Source organism: Somniosus microcephalus, chromosome 13 (genome assembly GCF_052327205.1).
Source record: "Somniosus microcephalus isolate GS21.2 chromosome 13, FLI_Smic_1.0, whole genome shotgun sequence".
NCBI classification, from domain to species: Eukaryota; Metazoa; Chordata; class Chondrichthyes; order Squaliformes; family Somniosidae; genus Somniosus; species Somniosus microcephalus.
The window spans coordinates 19,444,115-19,463,707 of NC_140999.1; the positions used below are offsets into that span (position 1 = coordinate 19,444,115).

Consider the following 19,593-nt stretch of genomic DNA (forward strand, 5'->3'; position numbering starts at 1 on the left):
CACCTCCACGCCCGGCCCTTGCAGAGCCAGTCCCGTCAACCTCTTCCGCAAGAGGCGCAGGAAAGGCTCCACGCAAATGGCATATAACTGACCGGACATGGGGCATCCCTGACGCACCCCCCTCCCGAAGCGAAGGGGCGCCGTCAAGGACCCGTTAACTTTAATCAGACACTCCGCGGCGGTGTACAGAAGTCGGATCCGGGCGACGAAATGCGTCCCGAACCCGAATGCGCGCAGAGTCCCGAAGAGATACTCGTGATCCACCCTGTCGAACGCCTTCTCCTGATCCAGGGAAAGGAAGGCGACCGACAGACCAGCCCTCTGGGAGTGGTGGACCAGGTCCCGGACCAGATGGATGTTATCGTGGATGGTCCGGCCCGGGACCGTGTAGGACTGGTCGGGGTGGATCATGTGGGCCAGCACGGTGCCAAGGCGAGCAGACATGGCCCTGGCAAAGATTTTATAGTCCGTGCTGAGGAGGGAGACCGGGCGCCAGTTCTTAAGGAGGCGGAGATCGCCCTTCTTAGGCAGCAGGACAATGACCGCCCTGCGCCAAGAGAGGGGCATCTCCCCGGTCGCCAAACTTTCCCCCAGGACCCGCGCGTAGTCGCCCCCCAAGACGTCCCAGAACGCCCTGTGGAACTCCACGGTCAGCCCGTCCAGCCCCGGGGACTTTCCCCTAGAGAGCTGGCGGAGGGCGCCGGTCAGCTCCGCCAGACTTAGCGGAGCGTCCAATTTTTCGGCGCCCTCCGGGCCAACCTTCGTCAGGTCCTCCCACAAAACTCTGCGCGCATCCTCGCTGGACGGATCCGGAGAGAACAGAGCCCCGTAATAGGCGCGGGTCTCCGCGTTGATTCCCTCCGGATCCGAGACCAGAGATCCGTCGTCGGCCAGCAGCCCCAAGAGCTGCTTACGGACCCCCCGTCTTTTTTCCAGCGAGTAGAAGAAGGGGGAGCCGCGGTCCAGGTCCCGCAGGAGCTGGATCCGCGACCTCACGTACGCGCCTCGGGACCCGACGAGCTGCAGGTCCTTCAGCGCGCCCTTCTTCTCTTCGTACACCTTCCGCAGGGCCGGGTCCTCGACGACCTGACCGAGACGGGACTCCAGGTCGAGCACCTCCTTCTCCAACCGCCCGACCCGGGCCTCCCGCCTCTTGGTCGACCCCTTCGCGTACTCCTGACAGAAGAGACGGATGTGAGCCTTGCCCACATCCCACCATAGCCTCAAGGAGGGGAAGCCCCCCTGCTTCCTTCTCCAGTCGGCCCAGAATCGACGAAACGAATCCCGGAACCGTGCGTCCTCCAGCAGCAGGTTGTTAAAATGCCAGTACACGGACCCCCCCCGCGTGCGCAGCGGAGCGAGCTCCGCCCACACCAGGTGGTGGTCCGTGCACGGCACCGGCCGCATGGAAGCTGCCGGAACGCAGGAGACGAACGCCCGGGAAATGTAGAGGCGGTCGATTCTGGACCTTCCTCCCCCAGACCTCACGCTAGTGAAGGCGCTGGAGTCGGGGTGGAGATTTCGCCAGACGTCCACCAAGTCGAAGGACCCAACCAGGTCCCTCAACTTCTCCATCGCCGCCGGGCTTCGCGGGGGACCCGAACGGTCCCTCGCCTCGAGGGTGCAGTTAAAATCCCCCCCGAGGATGACGCACTCGCCCACGTCGATGGAGCCCAAGAGAGCGGACACTTCTTCGAAGAAGCGCACTTGCTGCGCACTGGTCTGAGGGGCGTACACGTTCACTAGATGGAGCGGCACGCCCCCCAGGCGAACAGTGACATGGAGCAAGCGGCCCGGCACGTGCTCCTTGACCCCCAAGATCGCCGGCTGAAAATGCGGGGCCAGCAAGATAGCCACCCCGCTGGAATTGTTGGAGAGGTGACTCATGCTGACCCCTCCTTGCCACTCCAGGAGCCACGTGGCTTCGTCTCCCGGAACGGTGTGGGTTTCTTGCAGGAAGCACACCGCATACTTCCCGTCCCGAAGGACCGAGAAGTTATTGAATCTGCGGCGCGCCTCCCTGCTGCCGTTGATGTTGAGGCTGGCTATGGTTATCTTCATGTCAGAAGCATAGTGCAACCTCTACCTACACCTAACGGGGCGAGGAAGCGCAGCCGCTGGTCAGCCGCCACTTCCTCAGCAGCCCAGTGAGAAACGTTGTGAGCCGACGCAGCTCGAGCGGGTTCACACCCTCATCCGCGCCCAAGATCTTAACGGCGGCGCGGACGGAATCGATGAGCAGCGCCAGCTCCGACCACCTGTCGAGGGCCAGCCGGACCTTATTGCGCTGACCCAGGCACGTGGCCATAAAATCCCGGAGTTCCCTTACGGAAATGAGGGGAGACTCGGCAAGGGGCACGAGGTCATCCATCGCCACGTCGGCGCTGGAGTCCGAATCATCCTCCGTGCCCATCACCGAGTCCCCATCCTCCTCCAGGGGGTCGTCACCAGCGGCCGACCCGTCCGCCGCGCAGTGCGAAGCGAACGACTCGGCCGCGCCAGCCAGCCCCGCCTCCGCCCGGATCCCACCCCCAGGATCGGCGGCAGAGGATTTCTCCCTGGGCTCCTCTAGGGGTGCCGGGCCAGAAGACGGCGGCGGTTCAGAGCTCCCCTCCGCCTCAGACGCCGGAACGACCGGAGAAACCGGGGAGAGAACAATTTCCAGCTCCTCCAGTACGTCCGGCACCAGAGACGCAGCCAGGGGGCCATCCTCCTCCCCGCCACCAACCTCCGACCCAGCGGACGGGGGGTTTTGAATTAAAAGCTCCACCAGGACGAGCATCCCCTGGGAGACGTCCGGGTCGCATTGGGCGAGCTCATTATCCTCGAGCTCGCCCGACCCAGCCCCCAGGCTGCCCGACCCGGCGAGGGGTAACGACACCGATAAAAGGTCAACTTCAATTACTGCCGCGGGTTGTTCCGCAACCCCCCCCACGGGCAGGGTCTCATCCCCATCCCCGGGAGGCACGTGCTGGACAGACACATCTGCCTCAGCCTCCCGAGGGACAGGCGACCCCTGCCGATCGCTGGTGATGACGACAGCGCTGGGGGGGCGGGGGGGCGCAGTACCCGCGGCGGGCGACGACTCCCCCTGCTCGGAGGGACCTTCCTCCTCCCGGTCCTCCTCCTCATCCAGGGGGTCGCGCCTTCTTTTTAGCACGGAGGGAGCGAGGGAGACCTCCATGTCTGCAAAGGCCTCCTCCTCGACTCCCTCCGGCGGAGCAGGTTTGTCGGGTTCCTCGGGCCCGAGCCCGGCCGCAGGTATTGGCATTACCGCTGCGGCGGTTGCGGCCACAGGCTCGGGCACGGGGCCCCTCCCGCTCACATCTGCCCTGATCAACTCCGCGAGGAGCGCGGGTGTAAGGGGCTCAAGGGGCAAGGGCTCACCATCCACGGGCGGACCTGCCCTAAGGTGCTTCTTTTTTCCCCGCGCCTTCTTTCCGGCTAGACACGCTCCCTCCTCCCCGCCGGAGGCCTTGGTGGCATCGGCCCCCGACGTCAACCGCGCATCAGACGTACTTGACGCGCGGGCAGATCCGGGGGGAAGGGCGGCGGCGGCGGCGCCAGCCTCGGCCGCACGAGACGGTCCGGCGGCCTTGGAGGCAGGGCAGTTCCTCCTGATGTGCCCCACCTCCCTGCAGGCATGGCACCTCACACCGTCCGACGTCCAAAAGGCGCGGTAGGCGGTCCCCTCGTGGAGGACGACGAACGCCCCTTCAGTGTCCTCCTCCCGCGCCAGCTGGATAAACAGCTGGCGCCGGAAGGAGAAGACGTGGCGAAGGCTGGCCTCCCGGAAGCCGAGCGGGATGGGCGTGATCCCCGACCTCACCTCCCCAAGTTGTCGCAAATGGGGAAGGAGGAGCTCACCAGGAACATAGGGCGGGACGTTGGAAATAATGATCCTCTGCGCGGTGGCCTCGAGAGGATCCACCGGCAGGAAAGTCCCGCCCACGGTGAGCCCCTTGGCGACAGCCAGGGACACCGCCCGCTCCGACCCCAGGAAGAACACAGCCTTCCCATACATTTTCGAGGCCGCGACGATGGCTGAGGGGCCGACAACCCCAGCCATGGCCTTGACGCAGGCCTCGATGGTCATAGTGGGGTGAGTGTAGCTCTTCACCCCAAGCTTTTTTGTTATTAATCGAAAAGGTGACGGGGCAGCAGGAACAGCGGGAGCAGCTGTGGCTGTGGCTACCACTCTCGCATAGGTCCCGGCTGGCCCCGCCACCGGCGAAGATGCAGTCGCCATTCTGGGGTGCTTTTTTTAAGGGCTACACTCACCCCAAGTCACAGGCCTGAAGGTGTTAATGGCCTCGGTGTATATATATATTTTTTTGTCCTCTATTGAGCAGAGGGAGCTGATTAAAATGAGGACACACCTCTCTCCTTATTGATTTAAATTGGGAGAGGAGCCCTCGCCCCTCTGCTTCAATTGGCAATTAATAAAATAGATGAAACTAAGGTGCCTTAGAAAGACAGGCAGAGAGAGACAAAGAGAGAGAGAGAGAGAGGTGGGGGAGGTGGGAAGGAGGGAGGCCGCAAAGGGCAGTGTTGCCACTCAGGATGGTGGGTGGGTGTAGGCAGGGTTGCACTCTCCGATGGAAAAAGTCTTTGGTGATGGTGGTCTTCTGGCAGGGGGAGAAGACGTCTTCACCTGGAAAAGCTGGAGAAGCCCAAGCTTAGTCCTGCAACAGGTCTTAACGAGGTAATTAAATTAAATTAAGGACTTCACCTTGGGCAGCTCCAAGCTCTCCCAGGGCAGGCAATAGAAGGGATGCTAATTAGTGGTGTGTGTGGCCTAGCTTTTAACAAGAGCACACACACTACACCCCTTGATGATCCGGCCTTGCTTCTTCTTTTCTCCCCCCACCTAAAATACAAAGTCTTGGGAGAGTGCCCCAAATAACACCCACCTGTAGATGTTCCGGATGAAGTTTTCTTCCCTCCTTTCAAGCAGTTGGTTTCTCTCCCCTCTCTCCCTCTCCTGAAGTGGAGGCCAAATTGGGGAGGCAGTGATAGAAAGGCCTCTCCCCTGGTTGATGTTGATGTAGGCCTCCTTTCTCCTTCTCCTCCTCTGTCCTCTCTCTCCAGGCACCTCAGTTGATGTAATGATGGTGGAGTTGGTGGTGGTGGTCCAACGTTCTCCTCCTCTTCCTGGTCAGGGGACCACCACTTTAATCCACTCTCCAAAGTCTGGCAGCTCCCTCTACTCGTGCTTGCAGCTGAACAGAGGGTAACTTAAGACTGACGTACAGAAGCCTGCTATGGCTTTATATACAGGGGTGGTCACTGCCGGTACTGCAGTATAGAATCAGTTCTTCTGTTAAAGGTACATACACAACAATAATCAGGGATGCTCAAGGTGCAGAATTTTAAGAACATAAGAAACAGGAACAGGAGTAGGCCAATCGGCCCCTCGAGCCTGCTCCGCCATTCAATAAAATCATGGCTGATCCAATCTTGTCCTCAACACCAATTTCCCGCTCTCTCCCCATACCCCTGGACTCCCCTGTAGTTCAAATGCCTGTCGATCTCCACCTTGAATATATTCAATGACTCCGCCTCCACAGCTCTGGGATAGAGAATTCCAAAGATTCACGACCCTCTGAGAGAAGAAATTCCTCCTCATCCCCGTCTTAAATGGGCGACCCCTTATTCTGAAACTATGCCCCCTTGTTCTAGATACCCCCACTAGGGGAAACATCCTCTCAGTATCCACCCTGTCAATCCCCCTCAGAATCTTGTATGTTTCAATAAGATCACCTCTCATTCTTCTAAACTCCAATGAGTATCGGCCCAACCTGCTCAACCTTTCATCATATGTCAACCCCTTCATCCCAGGAATCAACCTTCTCTGCACTGCCTCCAATGCAAGTATATCCTTCCTTAAATATGGAGACCAAAACTGCATGCAGTACTCCAGGTGTGGTCTCACCAGCACCCTGTAAAGTTGCATCAAAACTTCCCTACTTTTATACACCATACCCCTTGCAATAAAGGCCAACATTCCAATAGCCTTCCTAATTACTTCCTAATTACAATTAGAACTTGTCAAATGGTATTGCTCATCACAGACAGCACCAGCTCTGGCTGTAATAAAGACAAGGGAGCGGCAGTGCATCTGGCACTGCAGAGATCCACCTGATCAGAGCTTCTCCCCCTTTGCTGGTGAAAGTACAATGTCAGTGGCAGCAAATGTAAACACATGGCAGGAGTGGCGCCGAACCATGCAGGCTGACATCTTGTTCTGGCTGCGGATGGGTTAAGAGTTCAGTGTCGAAGAACATTCTGTGCCAGAGGACGGTACCCATTGCTTACTTTTGGCTGTGTCACTTATGAGATACGAAGGCTTCTTCATTGTGGAATATATATTACTCTTTGTTTTTTCTCAATTAATTTCTTTATAGTCCTTAACAAAAGATGAATTCTACATATTCCATATTAAAAAAACTCAAAGGGGGAGATTTTTGCAGAGACTGCTCCTGGTGTGGATTGTCGCTCGATGGGTGAATCGGAGAACTATGTGCACAGGTCAGCACTCCTGATTCTCCAACTTGTGCTCCTGTTGAACGACACTCCAGGAGTGGAGTCTCCAGAAATTTGCCCTCTGATGACTCGCTGTGTGTTTAAAGCCTTGTAACACAACCCTGGGATCTGCTGCAGATATCAACCCATTCAAGTGACGCTTTTGTGCTCTATGACATGAGAACTGTAACGGTCGTGTAACACACTGTCATCAGGTATTCACATTACAACAATGATCCTGCTGCTTGTTCATGCTGGAAAATAACTGCGCTCATAGCATCTCAGCAGGAAAAACACAAGCCCCTACTGCTAAAACATAAATCTTCAGCAAACATTAAGCTGTCACATATATAAACAAGTTGCATTTGCACAGACGTGGTGTTATACATCAACTCTGACTGTATCAAGGCTGGTTAAGTAACTGAAGTCAGATTACCAGACCACAATAATCACAAGCAAAGACTACTGAGCTTAACATCTGATTTCTAGGAATCGATTCTGATCTATAAGCCGAGGAATTACCGTTTTGCGATGTTAGTGTCAGAGCGCTTAATACATTTGTATAACAGTTCTCTGCCTGCTATTTTGATGGAGGCTTAAACCAGTTTAAAATATTAGAGCACTCAGAAATTTCTAGGCTACAAAAGTTTAGAGATTAGACAACGTAACGTTAAACAGTTTCAGATAGTGAGTTGAAAACCACTTTAACACTAACGTTAATGCCTCTAAGGTTTTCAACCTGTGTATATTTGTGCATTACAAATAATTTCAATCCATGCCAAGTACTCAAACTCAAAGCACCACCAAACCATTCGGGATATTAGCAAATGGATCATCAGCCGCTCATTAGGTAGGAGTTAGGTCGATCTTACATCTTCAAGGATAAGAAAAGTCAAAACTATTGCGTGCAGATTTTAAACTTTAAAAATGATCATCTTCTTTGTCTTTTCACGTATTGGTACATCACAAATGATTGACAAACCACCTCACAAGGTTACTGTGATGGACAAGAGATTGGCAGATTTTTTTTTACTGAAGGAAGATTTTAATACTGGAAGTGAATGTGACATGGATATAATTGGTTGGAACTAAAGGACAACGTTCCCTTTGAGTATACAAGAGCTGACAGAAGAGTCGTCCAGTAGTGCATAGCTAAGATGGCTCCTTCATGTCAATGTGGCTGTAAGGCCGAGCCCCAGCTGCGGGTGACACTTGAGCCTGTCAACCAATATGTTTGATGAGGTTCATCACTTCTTAGCCAGGCTATTTGATGGGTGTGTCTTCCCTTGAAAAGCCACAGTGTCAAAGGGACTATAAAACATGAGGGGAAAAAAACCTAGGCTTTCCCCACCACATACTGATTGAGAACACAGGAAACTTAAGTGGTTATATGGGAACGGTGGGGGAGGGGAACTAACCAAAGTAAAACACTCAAAGTGAGCAAGGTTTCTGTATTAATTCCCTGACTTTCTGGTATCACTTTTAGACTGGCCAGTAAGAAGCATCATTTGCCTTGAATAAACCATATTGTCCATCCCCTGGAATGGGACAGTTCAGTTCTGTTCCTTGTGCCAATTGACCACATTCACCCAAAAGAGATGAGCAATCCTGAGTATCAGTCAGTCCTGGGATTCAAAGTCATAAGCTTTTGGTTGGTGAGCCAAATGTCAGGCCTATCGGACCACTTCAATTTATCAGTTTAGTTAAAGAATCCTCTAATAAACACACGCACGCTATAAAGAAAGGTAATATTTTCTTAAACGTTCAACGGTTTAATTTCTTCTGGTAATGCACCGGTTAACCTGCTCACGCAAAATTCCTTTTGTATGCTATTTTAACACAGCCATTAATGTGTTTATTTTAAAGCAGCACAGTAACAGAAGAAATCAAAGCCCAAGGTTATAAAAAAAAAAGCATAATTACACTCTGTGATGTGCAACAGAGATTCAGCTTACAAAGCCATAAAACAGAGTTTAAAAATCACTTTAATGAAGACCCAGGTGAAAAGAAAAATTGCTTGTTCCTCCACTTTCCAGTTGTGATGCTTGAAACAAAAGTAGAATGGAGGTTTTTGAGAAGCCAGCTGCTGTTTTTCCTTTGAGTAAGAGTAACAGGACTGATAGATTTGCAGTGGCTCTCACACACACATCAACAGCAAAGCACTGTCTTGAGACTCCCTAGAGAGCAGTCCAAAATCAGCCTCTTATTAAACCAACTTCAATTCTTTGGAGGTCTTTGGATGGCAGAGAGAGAGAAAAAAAAATAAAAGGCATAAATTCATTTTCTTAAATCTGAGTTTCTGCTTGAAAAAAGAAAAGTCTACAATTCTGAGTAACTTTTGTAAAAAATAAGCTGAGGCACTTTGGCTCCGAAATAGCAAGGGGGAATATCAACATACAAGCACTGACACATTTGCCTGAAATTCCACTCACCCGTATTTTAACTGTGCCATTAGTCCATTTACAATAAGTGGGCTAACACCGCTGCTAAAATAACAGAGAGAGGAATTTCAGATGAATGTATTAGCGTTTGCACACTAGTTCCCAAAGGGTAAACTCATGAACTTAGATTATAAGTTGTTTTAAATGTTCATGCCCATTTAAGAATTCTTTGATGTCATATGAGAGATGTAGAATGCATTTTTTAAACACTATTTAATCACGTGTACTTGTAAAAAAAACTTGTGACTTTTCTGTTAGATATCAGGACAACAGACCTGTTATGGTTAGAAATGTAAGAAGTGTTTGTGAGAAAGAGACATGAAAGAAAGCTATAGATGCCATTAAAGTCAATAGCACATAGGTGAGCTGTTAACCATAACCACTGCAAGCTGTTTCCCTGCTTGCTGTTGCTAGTAAGTGACTTGACTGAATGCCCAACCCTCCCGATGACATTTCATCAGGCGACAAACTACTGGCTGTTAGGACAAAAAAAACATCCTCCTATCTGAAAAGGGCCAGCCCTTTCTCAGCTGTCAGTTGAATGGTAAGCAGATGACAAGCCGGCTGCAGTTTGTAGTGTCTGAGGCATTGATAAAAACACAACCTTTCCTTCCCACACGCTGCAGTCTCTGAAGGCTCTTGTTTTAATGAGGCAAATTCAGATGAGCAGAGGAACTCAGGACTGAAGTTTATTTTTGTTTTCTTTTTTCTTTCTTCCTTCCTGTACAAATTTCAGCTAGCTCCAGAGAAGGAGGAAACTTCATATCCATTCAAATTCTGCACAATTGGTGTTCTGAGGAATTACTAAAGGCAATTGGACTAATGCTTCAGGTGTGACTGGGTCATGGATACAACAACATCGGGGCAACTCGGAGACATCAACAGAAAGATTGCTGTGAAGGGAAGTCCGCGTGAGGAACTCTCGCTTTGCCCAGGTGAATTCATTGCTGCTTCAGTATGCGTCTTTTCCTAGATCCCACTCCAGGAATTTTACTACAATGTGGAAATGGATGCTGACCAGCGGTGTCTCTCCCTTGCCCCACTTCGCTTGCTTCCTTCTGTTCTCCCTGGCCTGCTCGGTGTCCGCCAGTTGCCGCGGCGAGTCCGAAGATGCGATAACGCTGGATGCTACAAACTGCTCCTCGAGCCTGGAGCGCCACACGCGCAGCTACAACCACCTGCAGGGCGATGTGCGGTGGCGGAGGCTCTACTCGGCCACCAAGTACTTCCTCAAGATCGATAGAGCTGGGAAGGTGAATGGGACCAGAAAGAAGAACTGCCTGAACAGTAAGTAGTCGAACCCCCATTTTAAAATCAGCTTCGGTCACACAGTGAACAGTCCTAACAGCTACTGTGGGGGCCGGGGTGGGGGGGAGGCGGGGAACAAAAAAATAAATCCTAGAGCTCCCATCAAATGATCCCTTTAAATGTTGAATGCCTTATGCAATGATGAGAATGTGCAATTTCTTTTATTTCGCAGGTATACAAATAGTACACTGGCATTTTTGATTGAGACTAATTGGGAATTCGTGCAATCTAACGAAACATTTCTCCGTCAAGTTGTTGTAATCATTGTGAGGAAGGTAGCATTTTTGGAGGGGGGGTGGGTTGCATTTCAGTGCGGAAATTCTCCCCTGCCCGTCAATGGATTAACTCTTTCCCAACCTAAGCAAATCCAACTAATCCTGCGATCTTAAAAAAAAATGGCCCAATAATGGGTTGGTATTTTTCTCAGCGCTGCACTGGAGTAACAATAAAATGCTCGCTAAAATGTCGATGGTAACTAAAATGGATTGGTTGTCAGATCTGCATGGACCTCTGGGCTTGTGATTAAATAGCCAATAAAATGAACTGATGTGTGCAGCACATGGCTTACAATCTGGGCTACCAGATTTAGTATTTTATTTTGCAGAAGAAAAGTCCAGGTTTTAAAGATACATCTTCCTGCTGTGCTCAATGATACAGCACGGTGATGCTAACATCGCTCTTTAACTCCCACCCTCAGTGAGTGGTGATTATGCAGAAATTTTCAGCACAGCAGTGAGTTCAATTTTCCGTCTATTGTTTGCCTTTTTTTTTTTGACGTCACTTTTAGTCGTTTGCTCCCGCCGGTAAATTTGATAAAAACTTGTTTGAAACATTTAAGTGAATCTCTGCTTTATGTCCACTCCCCGGCACAGGACAGTGCACAGATGTTACATGTTATTGACTGCACAAAAAAGACACTAGACAGGGATGCTCATGAAAAATGCAGAGATAAGGGTTTCAGGGCACTGATGCAATAGTCTTAAATAGAGATGAGCAAAAGCTTCCGATTGTACATGTTCCTTTAAAAACGGGCACTTAATGTGAGGTGGTCTGGTGTTTCCAGTAATAGAGTGATGGATCTCATAGCGCTTCACATAGACTCCAGGATTTGACTGTTTTCAGCTAGCAGCACAAATACTTATTTTTACCCGGTTTGATCCGCATTTTAAAAATGTCCCCGGTTCCCTGTTTGTTTAGTTGCCCCCCTCCCTCCCCTCTCCTCCTTCAGCAACATGCACCGTTTTGGGGCTCTATTGAACTTGGTAACCACTGGCTAAGAGCTAAGAGGTGTGGGAGAGTGGCCTGGGTGAGTCACCTGCCAATTTTCACATCCTGTGGGGAAGCGTCTGCTCTCTGTTGGGTGTCTCCCCCTTGCTGACTCGAGCTGGAACCAGGTCTAAGGAAATTGCACGGCAGGAACCCACGGGCTTTGCTTTTCCGCTGTGCAGGGCATTTGGTGGATCAAGCTGCTGCTTCACTCATTCCGGGACTGCATTTAACCGATGCTTAACCAGGTCGCTCGAAGAGAGCACCTCAACTTACAGCAGAGCCCGCCGTTTCAAGATAGGGAAGAAAATCTCCAGGGGAGAGAGCTCTCCTTGAAACGAGTGCCTCCCACGGCTACAGAGGAGCAGTGACAGCAGTGACGGAGAAATCCGCAGCACAGGCCGTTAGCCGAAGGAGATCATTCTGGATAAGGCAACGCAAGGGCCAGGAACCAGAAACGGGAGTAAAATCGCAAAAATAAAATGACCGTTTACAATCAGCACCTTTCTTGCATTTTCTGTCTCATTCAAACATAATTGAAAATGGGTCCATTCTCATTACCTTGTTCAGCTTCTTTGTGAAGTTTTCTAGTAATGGAAATTAAAGGTTAATGAAATGGTGAATTCAATCCTCTATCATGTGAAGCTTAACCAGCAGTTAAAAAAACATTGCATAAGTTGCATAAATATGTAAATAAAGGCAGAGCCTTGAAACCTCTCAGTTGTCAGTCTTAACACTGTCACCCGGAGCTGAGCAACTCCTTCCAGTCTCAGCGTTATGTCAGTCTTCACTCTAAACTGACACCAGGTCAATCGAACTTGAACTCATCTCTGAAACCTGGAAATTGGCTCCACGCCCATTTTAGCATCAGCTGGAGCTTCGGGTTACCTGACTAGAAGAGACAACAATCTTTTCACAAAGAATTAAAGCTACAGTTTTGTCTGCCGCGGCTGACTGTGTTGAGGTGGGGTTGATACTGTGGCCAGGCACCTTGATTCATCCTTCCTGATAAAAACTTATACTTTTTCCTGTTACTCAGATGTTGGGATTGCTAGCCCCTGGGTGTGGTTAATGTGTGCTTAAGTTTTTCCAGTTGGATCTCTGGATGGGGCAGCACCCAGGTCCCCTCAAATTTTATATCTTTACATAAAAGGCAACTGAGAAGGAAAGACTTGCATTTATATAGCACCGTTCACGATCTCACTTTACAGCCAATAAAGTTCTGTTGAAGTGTAGTTACTGTTGTAATGTAGGAAACGCAGCAGCCAACTTGAAATGACCAGATAATCTGTTCTTTAATGATGTCAGTTGAAGGACAAATGTCAACCAGGGAGAACTACCCTGCTCTTCTGCAGGGCAGACGGGGCCTCAGTTTAACATCTCATCTGAAAGATGGCACCTCTGACAGTGCAGCACTCCCTCTGTACTATGCTAGAGCGTCAGCCTAGATTTGTGCTCAAGTCTCTGAGAGTGGGACTTGAACCCACAACCTTCTGACTCAGAGGCAAGGGTGCTACCCACTGAGCCACTGCTGATTCCTGGGGTCTCTCAATGTATCAGTTGGTAGATGCACTGCCCAGTATGGAATGGCGGCATACAGTCTAGGAGAGTCACAGCTTATGTCCCTTCTCTTATGCTGATTTAGTTGATCTTTACAGGGGTGGTGGGAGGGGTGCTAGAATTGGCTGCAGTTCTCCTGGATCAGGGAGGGGTGGGAAAAAAAACATCAGACACGGTTCCCACTAATGAAGTCAGATTTTCTAGCACCCCAGAATAACCCGAGCGGAACGTGCTGGAAAATTCTTTGGCAGCAGCTCCTCCAGCCTCTGCTTGCCCCCTGCCACTTATGGCATTTTCTGCCCAAAGCGATGCCAGGGTCAGGTCTGCCCAAGAATGGGCGGCTGTGTTATAATTAGGCACAAACACCAGGAATGCATCACACGACATACTTCACACCATTTGCACCTCAGCAGCAGTGACTGCAAGGAGCACTGGGCAATAGAGGAGAGGAATTTAAAAATTGAAGAGCGATACATTGCATAAACTAAGGTGCTTTTCCTCAACAACCAACAAAAAAATTAAAATCTTTCTAGTCTGCACTCATGCCTGAAGCTACATGCCACACTACACTGCGGTAGGTATCTCAGACCTGCCACTGCTGTTCTCCATGCTCTGGGCTCCTGGGCATAAGACAGGGAGCCCAACCAAACCCAGCACGGCTCTAGATGAGGTGTGAATGATGATGGCAGCAACATTAACGGCTACCACGTGGCAAAACAAGAGAAAAAAATTAAAACAAATATAAAGAAATACAGGGGCCGAGGTTATAGTCTGGGCAGCACGGTGGCATAGTGGTTAGCACTGTTGCCTCACAGCACCAGGGACCCGGGTTCAAATCCGGCCTCGGGTGACTGTCTGTGTGGAGTTTGCACATTCTCCCCGTGTTTGCGTGGGTTTCCTCCGGGTGCTCCGGTTTCCTCCCACAGTCCAAAGATGTGCGGGTTAGGTTGATTGGCTATGATAAATTGACCCTTAGTGTTAGGGGGATTAAATACGGGGATAGGGTGGGATATGTGTTGGTGTAGGGGTTACGGGGATCGGGTGGGATATGTGTCGGTGCAGGCTCGATGGGCCGAAATGGCCTCTATCTGCATTGTGGGGTTTCTGTGATTCTGTGATTCTGTGAACAGCCTGGCCCTGGAGACTCGGCCAGGGTCAGGGGTCACCACTGTGGCAGGCGGTTCTCCCATCACAACCTTGTTGCACCAGGCTCTGGCAGACATAGGTAATCCCAGCCGTGACCTCTATCCAGTGACTCCTGGTGCAAAGTGTGCATGTCAGGTGAGGACAGGATTCGGCTTGAGAGGGATGTTTCCAGCGATGGAATGGCCTCATTTGCTCATCCCTGGTCTTCATCCCTGGGCTCTGCATCCGTGCATCCAGTATTGCTTTTAGACATCTGCTGCTAAACAATTCAGTACTATCTGTACATGTATTTTTAATATTCTCTGGATTCAACTAACCATTGAACCCATTTTACTAAAGATAATAAGACTTTATCATTATAACCTTAAATGATGAAGACAAAGATGTTGATTAGCTCTATGTTAATATTAAAGACTTTCTGCGTATGATATTAGGCAATTGATTTCTTGCAGCAAGTGATCTGTTATTGCTTAGATATAGCTAGAAACCAACTTCTAGGAATTTTTACCCAAAGCTGCAATACACGAACAGCAAAATGCACTAAGTGTAGAAATTCAAGGGATGTCACACCATATCAAACCATCAAAATATCAAATCGAGTTCAACAATTTCAGACTATAACCTCGGCCCCTGTATTTCTTTATATTTGTTTTAATTTTTTTCTCTTGTTTTGCCACGTGGTAGCCGTTAATGTTGCTGCCATCAGCATTCACACCTCATCTAGAGCCATCTTTTGTTTCTTAACTCGTCCCATGACCTCTCCTTTTGCCTTGCACCATCATCCCTTTTGTCAGTCTGTCTCTCCTGCCTTCCATCCTATCACAGACCTTCCCTTTGTTCTTTCCTTCCCTCCGCCCTGCCCCTGCTTAAAAATCTCTTTTCTCTAACCTTTTCCAGCCCCGACGAAGGGTCTTCGACCCGAAACGTTGACTCTGTTTCTCTCTCCTCGATGCTGCCTGACCTGCTGAGTGTTTCCAGCATTTTCTGTTGTTATATCAAACCATTGTTCTTAACTCGGCACATCAAATTGTGATATTGTGTGGATTCATCACTGCTGGCTTACTTGCAGTGGATCATTTCCTGAAACCAAAACCATGAATGTTCTCATGTCACGCACACGCTTATGTACTTAATGATGGCCGCCTTTTACGTTGCTCTTCCTTGCGTCAAAACTTTCCACCAGTTAGAGAAGCACATAATCTTTATAATATCCTTTACTTGCTTACTGTTAAGCCAATCAAAACGAATGATGAACATTTTTGCCCGCTGTTTTATACTGGTCCCCACTGTGCACAGTGGCCGTGCGATTCTCAAAGAAAATCTCAATGTAGCCACCCAAGTGGGAGTCTCGTAGTGGCACCAAAGTAGGGCCAAAGGAGTCATCCCTGACCCACCACATCATAGTCCAGTTACTCCCAGAACGTAGGGCAATTTTCCGCTAAAGTACCACCTCATTAGAATAAAGTGGTCGTGTATCTCAATGTTTTTTGGTGTTTCTTTTTAAACAATTTACACACTGGCCATTCGATTCATTCAGTGATTTTCAGGAGCGTGCAGTATTATATTCAGCCAAGCTATCGATGCGTATTTAAAAGATATTCTGCATTAGTGCCTTCTATAAGCAGAGGCTGTGGTCATTGAGGTTGTCGTGAGAGTGTGGGCACTTGACGTTTAAAAAAATAAACTGAACTTGTAAAATAAGCTAACATGTGGTGTAATCCAGAGACACGACAGCACTTGGTGGTTTGTGAAGAAATGAACCACGATATCCTGTTTTGTACCCTCTGTGAATACCTGACTGCTGAGGTGAAATGAATCAAAATGGCAAAAAATGGTTCGGAGAGGTTAATTTTTGTCAAGCTTGGCCAGATCACCTGTGGGAGGGAGAGCAAACTGACTGGGAGGAGCTTCTCCCACAACTTGAGTGTACCTCCTGGTGGGTCAGTTACGAAGAAGCACCCACGTCTGCACATTGTACTGGCCCGACTTGGAAAACAGCATAGATGGTGGCGGTCTTGGGCTGGAAGGAGAATGGACTGTAGAGGCGAACGCATAGGTATCAAATCAGATATAAATAAGCCCTACACTACTGAATTAACCTACCTGCTGCAATTGTATTATGCATAGGAAGATTGCTGTCTTGAATTAATTGCAAAATAAAATGGCATAATTTATGAGGCTCTCTTTGCATAATTCAAATTGTGATTAATTTTCATATCATTATGTAAATAGCTGGAAGTAACTTTGGGACAGAATGAAATTATGAAAAACCTAACCGTAGCAATTTGCACTCCATATAAACAAGTGGACAAAAATTAAAACTTTGAAAACTTGTGATACAAATTGGTTGCAATAGAAACCATCAAGATCCTTGACTGTTTATAGCAATGTGAACAAGTTGTCCTAACTAGGGATGGAAGGAGAAGGAAATGAGTTGCTAATCTATTATCAGTAAGTGAAGAATACTAGCTGAACTGGCTTGGTATTGTTGCCCATTGATCCTGCTTGTTTCATATGTTGAATAAGTGTACAGAGCATGGGCACAGTGATGTGGGTCCGAATAGCAATGCTTAAAATGTACCAGGTCCCCCTGCTGTTTTAAGAGCTGCACGTTTATCTGCACACAGAATAAGTCTCAACGTTCCTTTTCCCGCCTCGCCAAAATAAAGTAAAAATCTTTCTGTGAAATGTTACCAGAATAAAAGTCCAACAATTGTGGCTGGCAGTGGCTTGCAGCACCAAGCCAGTATATTTCATTGGCATTTGATAGACTGTAAAATCTCCACAAAGGTGATTGATACCACAGTAATGTAATGGTTATGATAGTGGTTATGATCCAGGACAAAGCAGCCCGCTTGATTGGCACCCCATCCACCACCAGAAACATTCACTCCCTCCACCACTGGCGTACCGTGGTTGCAGTGTGTACCATCTACAAGATGCACTGCAGCAATTCGCCAAGGCTTCTTCGGCAGCACCTCCCAAACCCACAACCTTTTCCACCTGGAACGACAAGGGCAGCAGGCGCATGGCAACACCATCACCTCCAAGTCCCCCTCCAAGTCACACACCAACCTGACTTAGAAGTATATCACCGCTCCTTCATCGTCGCTGGGTCATAATACTGGAACTCCCTCCCTAACAGCACCGTGGGAGTACCTTCAACACACGGACGGCAGCGGTTCAAGAAGGCGGCTCACCACCACCTTCTCAAGGGCAATTAGGGATGGGCAATAAATGCTGGCCTTGACAGCGACGCTCACATCCCATAAACAAATATTTAAAAAATGTACTGGACTAGAAACCCAAAGGATAATAAACTCTGAATCATACCATTGCAGGTTGTGGAAATAAAATTCAATAAATCTGTTCATTTGTGGGCTGACACCAGAAAAAAATGACTATTGAATGCTACTAACTTGTCATTAAAAACACAACTGGTTCACTAATGTCCTTCAGAGTAAGGAATCTGCCACCCCTACCTGGTGTGGCCTACATGACTCCAGTCCTACATTATATGGCTGGCTTTTAACACCCTCTGAGGTGGCCTAGCAAGCTACTCGGTTGTCAGGGCAACTAGGGGTAGGCAATATATATACGGCCTCACCAGTGTTGCCCTCATCCGGAGAAGATTATTTTTGAAATGTAGGCTGCACCAAAAAGTTTGGGCTGCTTTTCATCTCCTGAGGCTAATCGTTGACTAATATCCTCAGCCGATTAAGCCACAGAAAGAAACAGAAAACTGTGGGGAGTCTTGCTCAGGAAAAACAAAGCACACTTTGGAGCAGTTCATGGTGGAAGGGGTTAAAATCCACAATATGTTTCAGTGATGCCTTTCCAGATTACCTGTTGTTGTAACTGAATACCATTGCAGCTGTTCTGAATAAAGATATACCACAGCATGGTATATTTGGACAAACAAAAAAATCCTTTTTCTGTGAAGCTGTTCCAAGGGCCCTTTAAGTGTAAGCATTTCAAATTTTCATTTCCTAGATTTCCACTGAAGAAGTTATGATTATTTTGACTGAAAGCCAATGATACCTCAGATTGCATTAACGGTGCTTTTACTTTTCCGTTTTTAGTGAATTCTTTGGGAAGGATGCCCTTTTGCCTTCTTCAACAAACGCCCCCCCCGCCACAGAACCCTAGTTTTGTAAGTCCCAGATGCATGTTAGTAACGATGCTACTGCTCTCAGCCTTTCCTCATTGTGTATCATTTAAATTCCACCATGGTCACATCAAGACCCTGCCGCAATGGAGCAAAGCAGGTTATGCCTTCGCTGTGGGGAAATCTAACATCTATTAAGTTTAACTAACTTTGAATTATCCAGCGTCTCAACATTTTTGTGTTTCTATATTTTGTTCTTAGAGTAAACAAAATACTGTATTACAAATTTAACGCTTTCATCAACTTTTCTTGAGCAAGTATCAACGGAATGTCAAAATATGGTCGGCTTTTTTTTTGCAATGCGTGAAATATATTCTTTTCAAAAATTTTATAGCTACCCCTCTGAGGGGCATTTGACATCATGGTCTGTGTAATATATCTGGATATAAAAACCAGATTTGCTATTTGAATTAGAGGGATTTGCTTAAGAGATTATATATGACCTTTATAATAGGAACTGAACCTGTAATTGTTTTTTTAAAATTCAAACTGCAATTATTATTTTGTTTTACCACCTTGTTTTCTTTCCTCTTTTTCTCTTGCCACCAGTTGTCAGGATAACATGGTTTGGGCCACGAATAACTCCATGACAATCATTAATGCTAAGTCAAGATTCAGATGAGTGTTGATGTAATGAAGACACAGTTTTGCTAGGGAGCCTTGCCAGCCTGAAATGCATATTGGGGAAATTGCAGGCCTGCTCCCCACAGTTCTGCATCCAATCATTTTAATGGCTTTCAGTTGGTAGCGCAAAAATATTCGACAATGCCAGCTTATCTTCATTCCAAGGTGGGACCTCTCTGCTTGGTGCTCCGCACAATGGTCTGTCTGAGAATTGGTAAACCTCACCCAATTTAGGAAAGTGAGTTTGAGTGATGAGCAGGCTTGTGGGAGTGAAACTTGTAACCTTATTATTAGGAGACAGCAGTTCAAAGATGTGAGCCATTGGGCTCTCACAGAGATTTAGGTGAGAAGTCCCTTCAACCCATTTGATCTCATCCTTCCAGAATACCAACTGTGTCATCCTCCCATTCCAACATCTGCCTCTTACTCAAATGAATCCAGATGGGGAGGCCGAAAACGGCCGAAGAATCCAGCAAGGCTGGGAATGCAGAGGTCCTGTCAAACTTAACGGCAGGACATCATTAACATTGTTTAGTTCCGTATCCCACCCGGCAG

At 48.4% G+C, this 19,593-nt stretch overlaps 1 protein-coding gene across 1 annotated transcript in view; it reads left to right on the plus strand.

Annotated features, from left to right (window-relative positions):
* The window catches only part of fgf22 (fibroblast growth factor 22), a 185,536-nt gene that overhangs the window by 45,230 nt on the left and 120,713 nt on the right, over positions 1–19,593 (plus strand). The window contains exon 2 of the mRNA XM_086006023.1: positions 9,940–10,253. Within this exon, the coding sequence (XP_085862149.1) occupies positions 9,940–10,253 (314 nt within the window). The remainder of the gene's footprint in view (positions 1–9,939; positions 10,254–19,593) is intronic.